Here is a 14,708-nt window from a genome sequence, read left to right as displayed (position 1 = left end):
TACATAAGGTAAATACATAACACACTTAACTTTATCTGGTTAAACGTGTTATGTGAAAATCTGGGATGGGCCTGAGAGAAGTTTAAATCCAACAAGTGAAATCATTTTTGCCATGTCCTCTTACCATATTTAAAGTGTTGACAAGTTCATATACTCTTGTGTTTATAGCAGTTACATTGCTCTTGTTTTTCCTGAACTACAGAAAAGACAAAAAGTTAAGATGAGATCATAATTATCGGAAGAAGGGAGAGAAGGACGAAGACAAAGAACATTTCAGTGAAAGGATCATTGAATTTGTTGATTTAGACACAATATTACTTTTTCCCAAGCAGTCCAAAGAATTCTTTTGTGCTGATTTTTAATCTACATCTGTGCTATTAATATATTAACATTATTAATTTTTCAACAGCATACATGTGCTCTCCTCCTGGTTGGAGAAAATTTTGGTCAGCTTACTGAGATTCTTTCTTAAATTGGATGCCATATTTCCACATTTAGAGAAGTGTAACATACTAAGCATTATCCACTAGACATCTTATTCTTAATGTGTTGCCAACACGGATATATAAATTGTGCAGGAATGTTTCAAAGAAACCTGTTGAACTGTTTAACTAGCTTGTGATAAAAAATAAATTTAGATAGAATCCAGGAAGAACAAGTGTGCAAATTAGAGTATATTTACAAATATCTTCTAACTTTGTAAATATTGGTTGGGTCCAATAACAAAGAAATATCAAAGTTTATGATAAATCACATGTCAAGAGAAACCCAGTTTGGATGTTTGTTAATGTCTTCAAAAATGCCCACATTAAAAAAAAGCAGAAACAAAATGCTGTACTCAATGCAGAAAGTAAATGGAATGATATCCAGGATACTTACCATTACGTTGTCCACAACTATGAAAACCTCAATGTATTTTGGGGCCAGCAAGTATCTTCGTTGCTAAACAGAACAATAAACAAAAGTCTGTTCAGACATGTTGCTCCCAGCAGCCAACAAGAATCTTGGTCATCATCAGATAATCAGAAAACTGCTTGTTATACTTCCTGGTCAAAGTACTGGGCCTTTCAGAAATATTGGCTCTTTGAAGAAGACATTTATAGGGAGACAGATTGTTTAAATTTTAGCACTTAGAGTGAGGGTCCCCAACCCTTGGGCCACAGCCCACTGCCAGGCCTTGGAAGTGGTGGGCGAGCATTGGCACGAGCATGTGCATCTCCACTTGCATGGCCAGCAAAAAAGCATGGATGGACATGCTCCATTTGCCCAAGTGAGTTGCATGTACATGACCCCCATTGCTCACATAGAACCATCCCCTTTCTCCCCCTACCAGTCGGCAAAGCTGGAAAGATTGGGCAACTCTGACTTAGTGAATGTGTTGATAAATTTTTGAGGAAAAATTATGCCATGGATTGTGAAACAGAAACAAAAGTTGTCACCTTAAAAAAAATTGTCACGACACGAATCCCTTTCTTTGTATTAATATGGTGTGGCACTTGATTCCAATTAATTTCTTTTTGGGATTTATGATGCCAACATTTAAAGATAAATTTATACATGAATACCTAGTTCTGAACAGAATTTAATAGGAACGAAAACAAGCATGTGAAGGAATTGCTTTCTTTGACCTATTTTTCAGCCTGATGCTCCAATGACTTTCTCACTTTTCCTCCCCTTTCTCAAACAAAGGATCTCAACCAATCATATGAGAAATATGGTGATGTGGTCCTGCTATGGAACTAATTAGACCGTGCCTGCAATGATATCACACTATGCATCAATGACAAGATAAGGGGAGAAAATCTGACATTCTGACCCACTGGATTCACTCTAAATGTTTAAAGATTTACATCTTTTTTTGATGTAATTTAAAAATGATTACTGAAGTATTGTTTCAGACTTCTTGGACACAAGGAACAAGAACAACACGGTTAATAGCTCAGAGTAGTTTCTTTATTGCTGCTCTCCTGTAGACAGGAATCTTGCCAGACTAAAGTACACTCTGTGTAACCATTGGATACATCCTGTGAAAGTTTTAGGGAAAGAATCCCTTCTAAGCTTCTTTCTGCAATCCAAGGACTCATTGCTAAACTGCCGCTTATTTTCCTGGGAAAGAGTCCTTCCCTCCAGCATTCTACTGTTAGAGCTCATCACTAGAATTCCCAAATTACACAGGAAGTACACTTTTGCTAAGATCTGCATGTGTGAAGGCATATTACTCGCTTCTTTCCCTAGGAAAAAGTATTCATGTTTTTCAGCATACAGAACTGCAAGGCCAATTTGCCAATTCTATAATGCACTTTCTCTCCTTGCTGTCTGACAGTCACTTTCTTAACTCTGCTGCAGAAGATCCAGTTTGAATGAAGTGATTATGAGCAGATATTGAGACTAGAACATTCAAGGTAAAGGACCAATTAAGGACCATTTAAACATAATGTATATAACCACAACTTGCTGAGCATAAAGAATTTAGAAATTGAGGGTTCTCCCTTATGAATTCTATCTAATCACAAACACACCCATGTGTGCTACAAAGCATATAAATATATGCTTTATATTTTGGAAACAAGTGAATGAATCCCTGTTCTCTAACCATATTATATACATGAAAGTTTAATATAAGACTTACTTCAGGAGTAACACTTAACTGGGAAGCCATTTTGATGGGCTCATCTGATTCCCAAGTAGTCTGGGTTACCCCACAGATTTTGGGGCTCTCATCTTCCTTTTCTATATTTTCATATTTGTAGACTGCATGGGCTTCACTGTCAGAAAGCTTCAAGGGTTCAATAAGGTATGTCTCCCCTTGATGCTTGAAATGTCCTCTGTAAAACAATATATGAAAGAGTGGTCACAGATGCATAACTAATAGAAGAGAATATTGTTAGTTCAGGGATGACCTGCACTGATGATGTTACCTAATTGGGTGATGAAATGTCTGCAAGGAAACAACTAACCTCTGAGAGCCATTTTTAACTGACCAAGTCAACATTCCCTGTGTTTTTCAATCCCTTTTTAAAACTAACTGATTTTTTTTATTTTCTATCCTCAGAACTCATGTCACTTTCTCATGCTTCCCAATGATACAACTATCATCAGAAAAATACAAGACATTGCACATACTCAATACAGCTAGGAAATATCTGTACAGTATTTGTATGGAGAAAGTTTGGCATGGAATCCGATATTGTATATTTCCTAGGGTTTTTTTTTTTTTAAAAAAATAAAGTTTCTAGCTACACAAATGCAAAACATACACACACATACACATATAGATATATATGAATAGAAATAGAATACAATAGAACAGAACAGCACAGAAAATAACAGTGGAGTAGAGCAGAGCAGAGCAGAAATCTTTATTGCCGAAGTGTGATTGGGTGCACAAGGAATTTATCTTTGGTTCATAAGCTCTCATTGTACATAAAAAGCTATGAGTGATAAATCATGATCATAGTCAGTGATGGGATTTAAGTAATTTAACAACTGTTTCTCCTAGTGACTGGTTGGGTAGGCGTGGCTTAGGAGCGTCATGTGACTGTGTGGGCATAGCCAACTCAATGTTACTCACGGCAAGGTGGGATGGTAATTTCCTACATACCATTCCCACCCGCTCTTGGGCTGACAAAATAAAAGCCCATTTAAAGATCACGGATGTCTGCCAAGCCTTACTGGTGCATGATGGAAAAAGGAGGCTAGGGGAAAAAAAGAGAAGGGCTGATAGAAATGCCCCATTTTCCACCCCATTGAGCTCTTTGGCCCAACCCAGTTTGGGATGGGGAGGTGGGGGGGAGCACTTGATCCATACATACTCACCAGCATGGCACAGAATATTTCTTCCAGCTCACCGGTTCGGGTATTTGGAGCTTGAGGAGCAGATTATAAGCCAAGAAGTCCATCTGCTGCTGCTCCAAGCCCGGCTCTGGCTACAGCCGACCATCAGCCAATTTTCTTCCAGTACTAATGCGAGGAACCCAGGGAGCTTAGCAACAACATATTGCATGCTGTTCACTCCAAGCAATCCAGGCTGGGGCGGAAGAGTGGTTCTACTTAACAAGCTCCAACAATTGCTGCTGCTCCAAGCCTGGGTTCCCTGCATGAGCTCTGGAAGTCCTTCCCTGCCCAGTCAGCCCATGCACACCTCTTGCTCCAGTCACTGATTCTGACAGTGCCCCATGTGCGCAACCCCCCCCCCGCCATTTTTTAAAAAATAATTGGAGCCACATGGAGGCAAGGCGCACCCACTTTTTCCCTCTATGACTGGCCTTGGAAAAGCCCACCCTCTTAATCGGACTCTCTTTCTTCCAGCACTAGTTCAAGGAACCCAGGGAGCTTAGCGGCTGCATATTACAGGCTTTTCATTCCAAGCAGCCTGGGCTGGAAAATGCATGGGTAGGGCAGAGGAGTGGTCCTCTTTAACAAGCTGGCCTACAGCTACTGCTGGCGGAAGAAGCCTCCAGCCCCAGTCTTTTTTTTGGTATGAGAACCCTGCAGTCACCACTCTTGGTCAGTGCAAGAAGCCTGCAGCCACCCTCCTGCCAGCAAAGAGGCAGCAGCTGGAGGCTGCTCACACTGGCCAAGAGGCAGCAGCTATTACAGGCCACTCATGCCAGCGAGGGCCACTCATGCTTGCATCAGCAAAGAGGTGAAGGAAGGCTCACCAGACAGGCAGGTAGATGGGCTGGGTGGGAGGCAGTGGAGAATGGCGAAGAAAGGCTCGGCAAGCAACTGGGCCATGTGGAAGGCAAGGGCAAAGGAAGGCAAGTGGGCTGAGCTGTGGGGACCATGTGGTTGACTAGTGAGCTAGCAAGTGAGGAGACAGAGAGAAGGAGCTACTATACTGTAGCTAATGCGGGTGAGGTGAGATAAGGGGTGACTGAGAGGGGCATGATGGACGGGGCTAGCCAGTGGTTCTCCAAACTGCAAAATCTTAACAACTGGTTCACCTGAACCAGCTGAATCCCACCTCTGATAGTCACCATAAAAATAAATTCATCATAAATCATAAAATGCAACACTTAGTGACAGTAAGATGCTAAATAAGCAATCAAGGCAAATTGTAGTAATAAACTAAATAAAACAATATAGATCATAAAGATACAAGGAACAAAGTTAAAGTCATAAATAGAAAAGGAGATAGGTAATAGGAGAGAAGGCAATGTAGAATAATATGAATAACAATGCAGAATAACAAGGAGCTGGAGGCTAAAACATGATGAATGGTTGCAGGAACCGGGTACATCTAGCCTAAGAGAAGGACTAAAAGGGACATGATAACATTTCCCAATCGTTAAGGGGCTAAGAGGGACAATCTATTCTCCAAAGTACCTGAATACAGGACAAGAAAAAATGGATGGAAACTAGTCATGGAAAGAAGCAACCTAGAACTAAGCAGAAATTTCTTGACAGTTGGAACAATTAACCAGTGGAAAGGTTGACCTTCAGACATTGTGGATGTTTCATCACTACTGATTTTTAAAAGGAGATTGACAGCCATTTGTCCAAAATGATATAGTTTTCCTACTTGAGGAGGACGTTGGACTAGAAGACCAACAAGGCCCCTTCCAGGTCTGTTATAGTATCATTCTGTTCTTCCGTTATTATTCTGTTGTTATTCTGTTATCTTCCATCACTTCATTTATCCCTCCACAACATGGACACAGTCTCTGTACAAAGGGGAACTGCTTGCCTCTCCCAGTACACATTCTAGCAAGGTTTGCAATCTGAAGCTTATTTATCTTCTCTACCTGTAACATCAGCTCCTATATACAAAGGATAAATGGGCTTGGAAGCTTCTTCAGACAGAGCTGATTTAGCTCCCTAGTGTCTATTGGCTGGCAGCAGCTGCTCTTGGTACCCAACCAAAGTCTTTCTAAATTCTGCAGAGGTCTTGGATCACACCCAACTAGTTTGCATGAATAACTGATGTTCATTTTAGAACTTCATTTTAACTATGGCAACTCCAAAAGCAGTGTTTTACACTTAATAAAATAAATAAAAGATAAGAGACTATCTTACTTCAAGCCATTGCATGCACTGACGACTGCAGTTGAGTCAGCTTCATTATGGAGGTGTCCATGATAATAGCAGTGATCCTGTATGGAGGCAAGAGGACTGCATTGGTTAAAGCTTGTTTGTAGTGTGATTTGATGAACAGAAATGCATTTCCAATGTATTTCACCACATGAATGAAATATTAAGAAAGCAATTATTCAGAACATTTTATAGCAATAGCAATAGCAATAGCAGTTAGACTTATATACCGCTTCATAGGGCTTTCAGCCCTCTCTAAGCGGTTTACAGAGTCAGCATATCACCCCTAACAATCTAGGTCCTCATTTTACCCACCTCGGAAGGATGGAAGGCTGAGTCAACCTTGAGCCAGTGGGATTTGAACAGCCGAACTGCTGAACTAGCAGTCAGCTGAAGTAGCCTGCAGTGCTGCATTTAACCACTGTGTCACCTCGGTTCTTAATTTTGATTCAGGGGGACAGAAGACCTGCTTAATATTGATTGTTCCAAAATGAACATAGGCTAAACACAACTCTCCATAAAAGCAAGTCACTCTGCAGGGGGAGCCCCATTGATGGTAAAATGCTAAGAACTTTTGGGCAGACAACCAACACACAAATAGAAAGTGTGTTGTTGAAATTACAATCCCTTTTCTCGATCAACCTTGCCTTCTTGGAGATCAACTCTATTGATGAACCAAGGATTTGCTGAACAAATTTTCAGACTTGATGATTGTCCTACATTCTGAAATCACAACATAATGCATTAAAAATTCCACATTTACTAATGATACCAATTAATTGTCATTCCCTTGAGCCTGCATAATGAAAGCTTTCAGAAATTTACAGGTATGTAATTCCTAGCATCATCTGGGAAGCAGGATCCATGTAGTCATTAAAGTCAGGAGATTTCTGTTACACGCTCAGTAGGAATAATTTGTATGAACTCAGAAGATGCTAAACCAGAAGTAGATTATTTTTGAAGACAGAGGATGCACTTTTATATCAATCTGGGGGAAAGAAGCCAAGGACGTAATGAAGCACTGGTCAAAGGGGCCTAGCAGAGATTATAGTACTTGATACTTCTCAGGAAACAACAACTGAATGAAAAACTGCTGGTGACCTTCTGCCACTGCACCATAGAGAGTATTATAACTTACTACACCTGTAATAAGGATCAAAGTGAATTTCTCTCATTTTTAGTATTACAAACAAATGATTCTGAATTTATCACAGTAATCTGCTTTAAAAATCAAAATGTAGATCTTATGAACCTGATGTTCTCATAATCAATTTATTTGTGAAACTCACTCCCCAGAATGTTTGCTTTTAACCAGTAGGAAAGAACTGGTTGATTGAAATCTTGCCCTACTAATTCAATGAATAAAACAAACTTTGTTTAACAATCCATACATCTGTATATGAATATTTCAGTATAAGATATTTTATAAATGTACTGTCTTTGATTGAGTAGCCTGGTCTGGAACTTACATATTTGGAATATTAGTGCTTAAATATTCCTCTCAATTTATTTCCTAAAACTAAGACACTCTGGATATTACCTCAACTGGAGGGCTTGTTGTAATTTCTCTGCCATCAGGGGAATAATGAGTCTCGGTGTAATCTTTGGAAAAAAGTCCTCTGGAAAGAATGAAAAAAGAGAATATCTATGTCAGGAATTAAGTAGGACAGACATAATTTTATAGTAAGTCTACAAGTATGGTATTTTAACCTTATATTGTTTGGTATCAAAGGAAAGGAGCAGGAATTTCAATCTCAAGAGGATACCTATTTAAGAGGAGTGCTGAACATACTAGATTTGCCAAAAGAAATAGATTTGCACCAAGAAAGCTGTACAATTCTCTTCACTGAGACTCAGAGGTGGTATGATTGACCAGAAGACATTTTGTATTGCCTCTTCTTTTTATTCTTCTGATCTATGAAACAATTTGATGAAACTCCTTGGTCTATAAAGGAGAGCCGCATAGCTCTATTTACTTAAGAATAAAATGAAGCAACCTCAAATAAATGGATGCCTTGAAGCTTCATACAGAAGCATCTGTCTTGGAGTTTTAAACCAATATATGGAGTCATTTGCCATTCCTAGTGTCACAATTATGCCTTCTGGCATTGCCTTCTCTTTTTCCAATCTACATGTTCCTTGCTAGTCTTCCACTTCTATCCCTGCTTGGCTTCCATGCCAAAACGTGATCATTCAGATGCTGCTCTTGAAATCTGGATAGCCTTCATATTTAAATAAAACAAAAGGGGGCACAAGAATTTCTAAAGCACATGTTAGAATTTAGTATGAAATCTCTCCAGTGGTACAATATAAAGTGACACAGAAATGCCCATATATAGGGGATTTTTTTTAATAGCCTGTACTTAACAATAAAGGAATTATACATTTAGAGGCACATATAGCATGGTCTATGGAGATTCTCAGTCATCCAGAGGCAAAATAAAATCTTATCGATATAGCATGTTCAAAAGTAAAATGCATTGTAAAATCAAAGCCAGGCAGTCACTCTCAATGCACCAGCTATGTATCTCGGACTTAATACTAATATTAAATTGCACTAGGACTTCAGAGACTTCCAATGTTTACAGTACAGTGACAGCCATACTATTTTCAATGGTGATGTTTTGGGGTAATGAAAATGATATACTTTCTTTTAGCAATGTTAATAGTTTATTTACATATGAGAAATCCAAACTAGAATTAAGAGAAATTTCCTGACAATGAGAACAATTAATTGGTGTAATGGCTTGCCTTGAGAAATTGTGAGTGTTCTATTACTGGAGACTTTCCAGGAATGATTCAAAAGCTATGGAATGGTATAGTCTCCTACTTAAGCATGGGGTTGGACTAGAAGGCATTTAAGGTCCCTTTCAACCAGGAGTGGGCTGCTGGGGGTTCGCAGGCACCACTGTCCTATATAAATTAAATTATAAAATGTAATTTAGTTTTAGTTTCCCAAACAAAGCAATACAGTTATTATTTCTCTTGGATTATGTCTGAGAATATACATTATCCATATAGTTGAAGTAAAGTTAAGAGAACTTCTGAGTTAACTTACTTATTTCTTTCTAGGTGAAGGACCACTGGCTCTCCATTCACTTTAAATTCATATTGCATTGTATCTTCATACTTTGTCTGAAATGCAAAGAGTTCAGAGTTTATTTTTAAAAATAGACAAATAAAATGTGTACCTTCTTAACAACTCCACATCTGTGTCAAATGGAGAGCTGTAGCCAAATTATTTATTAAATTTAGAGTATTTAATCTTGTAAAAAAAAGGTGATTGAAGAGCACTATAAAATCTTACGTTAAATTAAACTTAAGTATAAGTTCAAGATTTCATTCTCAGGCTAATTCCCTGCTAGATCCCACTTCCCTATATGTCTGTGTGTTTCCCAATACTTTATTAGTTATAGTAGCCTATTAATATAAGGAAAATTCTGTGCTAAATTACCAGGAGCCTCCTCAAATTTATGTGAATTGGGCAGCCATATAAATAGGTTGAAAATGAATGAATTAATTAATCAGGCACATAGGTTGTAATGCAAAAATCCAGGTAATCATTCCATGGCAACAAAGGAATACAAAAAACTCTGTTGGCTGGCAAGAAGTAATTTGCCGTGATCCTTTTCTTACCTCTGGCTCAGCGTTCTGAACTTCTCCTTTGGGCAATGCATGGACTTTTTGTGGATACACTACTTCATAATCATTAACATTCCCAGATTCCAGGATTATAGAGGTCCCTTTGTAAGGGGGGAGGAGAGAAGAAGAAGAAAGCTTTGTATTACTTTGGGATGCTATTCTACCATTCTCACATTCACAACTCAGTTTTTTCTTCAATTATCAGTGAAGAATGGAATCTTTTTCTAGTGGAAGAGACCACACAAATCCAGGTTTTCTTTGGGTATGCAATTTGCTGAATGTGTTTGACAGCTGGGAGACTATCTAGAAGCATTATTTGGGCATGTACAAAAGAAAGAATTTGGAGCGTGAATAATCAGAAAAATAAATAAACAAATCTCACTGAATGTGCAAGTTTGTGCACTGTATGATAATTACAATAGTGTAAATCATACTACATTATTAACATTTTGCTTCAATAATTTTTCTTGTCACAAACTCTGTCTCTCGTCTTCATCTTCTAATTCTTTTACTCACATTATTGGAAAACTTTTTCTTCACATTGAATATTATTTTCTCCTGAGGATATTAGGTCTTTTCTTTCTTAGGATCTATTATCTTGACAAAATTTAACAAATATCAAAAAACCATCGATATAACTTTACAACAAATGTGATCTTTGAGAGCAAGAACTCTTTTGTTCAGTCTGTTGAAACTGAAGTGGAGCAAATTTTGGTTAAGTATCAAAAGTAAAACCATAGAAACTTGTTGGGTGCCACAGACTTTTAGCAGTAAGAATTTGAAGAAGGAAACCAAAGAAAACATCTTACCTTGATATGGAAAAACTGCTAAGCATATAGTTACCAAGAGAGATTGGATCATTTTTAAGTCTGGATGGGCTGGCAGAGAGGAAATCTCCTTCTGCTTCCAAGCCAACCTGAGCTCTTCTCCTGTTGACTGTGAGAAGCATGTTCTTCAGCTTCATTCGTGCCCTTATATGTGAAGGTGTTTGCTAAAGGATTTGCCCAAATTCAGACTTGTAAGAATATGACAGGAGGACAGTTTTCCAACTGGCTTAGTGCTTGTCACTCCAACAATGACATCTGGAAAGCTTCTTTGATGGCATCACTCAAAGCAAAAGCCAAAAGGAGAGGATTGAATGCTCATATGAATGCTGTCCTTGGCTCACATGTTAATACAACAAAAGTTGGGGCCTCTTGGGCATGGGGTCTTAAATGCCAAGAGTTGGTTTGCATAGTATTCAGTGAGTAAGATGCACTTTTTCCGCAATCTAGCATCCTTTCTGTTGAATACTAGCGCGGGAAGTAAGGTCTCCCTTTCTGATTGGTTCTTGGGCGGAGCCGGTTTAATCCTCTCTTCGATTGGTTGAGCTACTCGACGCCCTATTGGCTCATTGTTCAAACTAGGGGGTATAAATGTTTGGCGCGAACCACGCCATGTTGAATCGTAGTTACTATGCTTTGAATAAAGGTTACTGCTTTGCTACACCTCTTGTCGCGTCCACTCCCTTCGCTCCAAGATGCAAAACTGGCGACGAGGATGGGATGAGATCCCCACGACCATGGAGGAGAACAAGCCAGCTTGCCACCGCGTTTGAAGCAACACGAATTCGCTCCTTAGGTGGAGAACTCCGGCAGCGAACGTAAGGGTTTTTTTTTTTCTTGCCGTCTTTTTCCCTCTCTGGCTTCATACCACAATGGCATCATCGCTTCCTCCTTTTGCGCCTTTTGGATCTGCCGGAGAATCATGGGACGGTTTCATGGAGCGGTTTGAATGTTATCTAATTGCATCGAAGAACCAGGCACAGACTGACGAGGAGAAATGCAGCTTTTTCTTGTCCTGCTGTGAGCCTTCCATGTTTGCCTCTGCGAGAGCTCTGGCCGCCCCGAGGCCAGCCTACAAACTTGGGTGGGACGAGCTGATGTCCAGGCTGAGGGATCATTACGCCCCCTCACCTTCTCTGATCGCACGTCGTTTTACCTTTCGCCGCCGAGTGCAGAAGCCCAACGAATCCATCAGCCAGTTTCTAGAGGCTTTGCGCACAGTGGCCGCTCAGTGCGATTTTGCAGACCTGGAGGAGAACCTCGTGGAGCAGTTTGTGTGCGGGGTCCGCGACGTGCAATTGCGCAGCCGTATGCTCCGGAACCACAAAATTACCTTGCTGCAAGCCGTGGAGACCGCACGAGCAGCAGAGCTCTCCGAACAATCCACGGCCGACATCGAACGTCTCCAGCTGAAAACCCCCGCGCAAACTGCTGCAGCGCCTTCCACCCAGACGAACCTCGTCGACGACCCCTCTCCTTCGGAAGATGAGGAGGAGGAAACCGTCGGACAAATGAGGACTCAACTAAAGCGGAGGCCACACCAGCAACCACCGACGCCCGCTCAGCCAGCATCAAACGCTCCTTGCCGCGGATGCGGCGGTCGCCATAGCCGCGCATCCTGCCCGTTTCGTTCTGCCGTCTGCCGCCATTGCCGAGGAGAAGGACACCTCGCCAGGGTCTGCCGGGCTCTTGTGCCAGCTCCCTCGTTTATGCAGCCCAGCGACCAGCGCCAGCCACCGAAAGGCCGCCAACAACCACGTTCTGCGAGGCGAGCTGAGGACTGCCATTCAACCTATCAGCCCTCTAGCGCCGACTGCGTGGTCTATCAGGCTTCTAACGTTCCCGCCGGCCATTGTAAAATTAGTACCGTCGTCCGTCTCGAAGGTCAGCCTTGCCGAATGGAGGTGGACTCTGGGTCTTCCCGTTCCCTTCTATCTTGGGCTTTGTTTTCCCGCCTTTGCCCCAGGGTTCCCCAGAGTAAATTGCACCCCGCTGGGGTTTCCCTTCTAGATTACCAGGGAAATGGGATTCCCACGGCAGGAATATTCCACATCCGGGTGGAATACGGAGATTTTAAAGGAAAACTTCCAGTTTTAATTGTTAGGAATGACCTGCCCGCTCTCCTTGGGTTGGATTGGTTCCCCGCTTTGGGTCTCACTATAGAAGGGGTGCACAGGGTAGTTCCCCGCACCGTAGATAGTGTGTTAGACGAGTTTGCAGATGTGTTCGATGGGAGATTGGGCTGTTATAAGGGCACCCCCATTTCCCTTTGCCTCGATCCCCAGGTCGCGCCCATTAGGCTGAAGGCACGCAGGGTCCCCCTCGCATTGAGAGCAAAGGTAGATGCTGAACTTGATAAGCTTATAGAGCAGGGGGTAATCGAGCCCGTAGATCATGCCCGTTGGGAAACTCCCATAGTACTTCCGGTCAAACCTGATGGATCGGTGAGGATATGTGCCGACTATAAGTCGACCATCAATTTGGCCCTGCAGGCAAATCCATATCCCGTTCCCGTAGTGCAACATCTACTCCACTCCTTAGGGCAAGGCCGTATTTTCGCCAAGCTAGATATGGCACAGGCCTACCAGCAGCTCCCCGTAGACGATGACGCGGCTACAGCCCAGACCATCGTCACCCACCGCGGGGCCTTCCGTTGCCGCCGTCTCCAATTCGGCGTTTCGGTTGCCCCAGGGATTTTTCAGAGCCTTATGGAGCGGCTGCTCCACGGGCTCCCCGGCGTCGTTCCCTACTTTGACGACGTCCTGGTCGCAGCCCCCAGCCACTCGGAACTCCTGAAAATACTGCGGGAGGTTCTTACACGTTTTAGGGAGGCAGGACTGAAACTAAAGCGCAGCAAATGCGAAATTGCTGTTCCCCAAGTAGAATTTTTGGGATTTCTCATCGATGCACAAGGCATTCACCCCACTCCCTCCAAAGTTGCTGCCATTAAAAACGCACCTGCACCCACCTCTAGGTCGGAATTGCAGGCGTTCCTGGGGCTGTTAAATTTTTATGCCCCTTTTATTCCCCACAAGGCCTCGTTAGCTGAACCGTTACATCGACTGCTTGACCGGTCAGCGGCCTGGAAATGGGGTAGCCGTGAAGCGCACGCATTCGCGGCTATAAAAGACATTTTAACTTCGTCGGCAGTCCTGATTCAATACAGCGATAAGATGCCCCTAGTCTTGACATGCGACGCCTCTCCCTATGGTATAGGGGCGGTTCTGAGCCATGCTCTCCCGAATGGCTCAGAGGCCCCCATAGCGTTCTACTCCCGGACACTTTCTTCAACGGAGCGGAACTACAGCCAAATCGATAAAGAAGCCTTGGCTGCAGTGTCCGGCATTAAGCGATTCCATGACTACCTTTATGGTAGGAATTTCACCCTTGTCACGGATCACAAGCCGCTCCTGGGGCTACTAGCAGGCGACAAGCCAACTCCCCCCATTTTGTCTCCCCGTATGACACGCTGGACTGAGTTTTTAACGGCATATTCGTATACGCTGTTATACCGTCCGGGTAAGCAGCTAGGGCACGCAGACGCCCTGAGCCGTTGCCCCTTGCCACAGACGGACACAGCCCACGTGCCTTCTCTCTCTATTTTGTCCATTGCTGAATCTGACCTCCCCGTCTCTGCTGCGGATGTCGCAGCTTGTACAAAGGCTGACCCGGTCTTATCCCAAGTAGCTTCATGGGTTTTGAGGGGTTGGCCCGCGGAAAAGGTAGCGGAAGGATTTCGACCGTTTAAAGCACGACAAGCCGAACTTGCCCTTCATGGGGGTTGTCTTGTCTGGGGGGATAGGGTAGTGATCCCCACAGCCCTGCGGGCACGAATCCTGCCTGCACTTCATAAAAACCATCCCGGCATAGCGCGAATGAAAGCTTTAGCCCGCAGCTATGTGTGGTGGCCCTTGCTAGATTCGGAAATTGCAGATTATGTAGGTCGATGCAGGATATGTCAAAACTCTAGGCCGAATCCTCCCACAGCCGCCCCCCGGGAGTGGGAAATTCCTAGAGGCCCATGGTCCCGTTTACACATTGACTTCGCTGGCCCTTTCCATGGCCGAACTTTTATGATAGTCGTTGATGCTTACTCAAAGTGGGTGGAGCTGGTAACCATGACCTCCACTACAGCAGAGAGTACAGTGAGGGCCCTTCGTAAGATGTTCGCCACACATGGGCTACCGGATGTGATAGTCTCAGATAATG

General features: G+C 42.6%; 1 protein-coding gene across 1 annotated transcript in view; it reads right to left on the bottom strand.

Moving 5' to 3' along the window:
• The window catches only part of LOC116516362 (zinc metalloproteinase-disintegrin-like MTP9), a 34,489-nt gene extending 23,873 nt beyond the window's left edge, over positions 1-10,616 (bottom strand). Inside the window, exons 1-9 of the mRNA XM_032228790.1 lie at positions 10,485-10,616; positions 9,670-9,776; positions 9,092-9,168; positions 7,574-7,652; positions 6,019-6,095; positions 2,630-2,825; positions 1,044-1,046; positions 880-942; positions 125-196 (exon numbers count right to left, since the gene is read on the bottom strand). Coding sequence (XP_032084681.1) covers positions 125-196; positions 880-942; positions 1,044-1,046; positions 2,630-2,825; positions 6,019-6,095; positions 7,574-7,652; positions 9,092-9,168; positions 9,670-9,776; positions 10,485-10,536 — 726 coding nt within the window. The 5' untranslated portion in view covers positions 10,537-10,616. The remainder of the gene's footprint in view (positions 1-124; positions 197-879; positions 943-1,043; positions 1,047-2,629; positions 2,826-6,018; positions 6,096-7,573; positions 7,653-9,091; positions 9,169-9,669; positions 9,777-10,484) is intronic.
• Between the last annotated feature and the right edge of the window lie 4,092 nt (positions 10,617-14,708).

The sequence above is a fragment of the Thamnophis elegans genome, chromosome 13 (genome assembly GCF_009769535.1).
Source record: "Thamnophis elegans isolate rThaEle1 chromosome 13, rThaEle1.pri, whole genome shotgun sequence".
Classification (NCBI taxonomy): Eukaryota; Metazoa; Chordata; class Lepidosauria; order Squamata; family Colubridae; genus Thamnophis; species Thamnophis elegans.
Note: the sequence above shows the minus strand (reverse complement) of the source record. Positions and strands in the feature narration are given on the sequence as shown.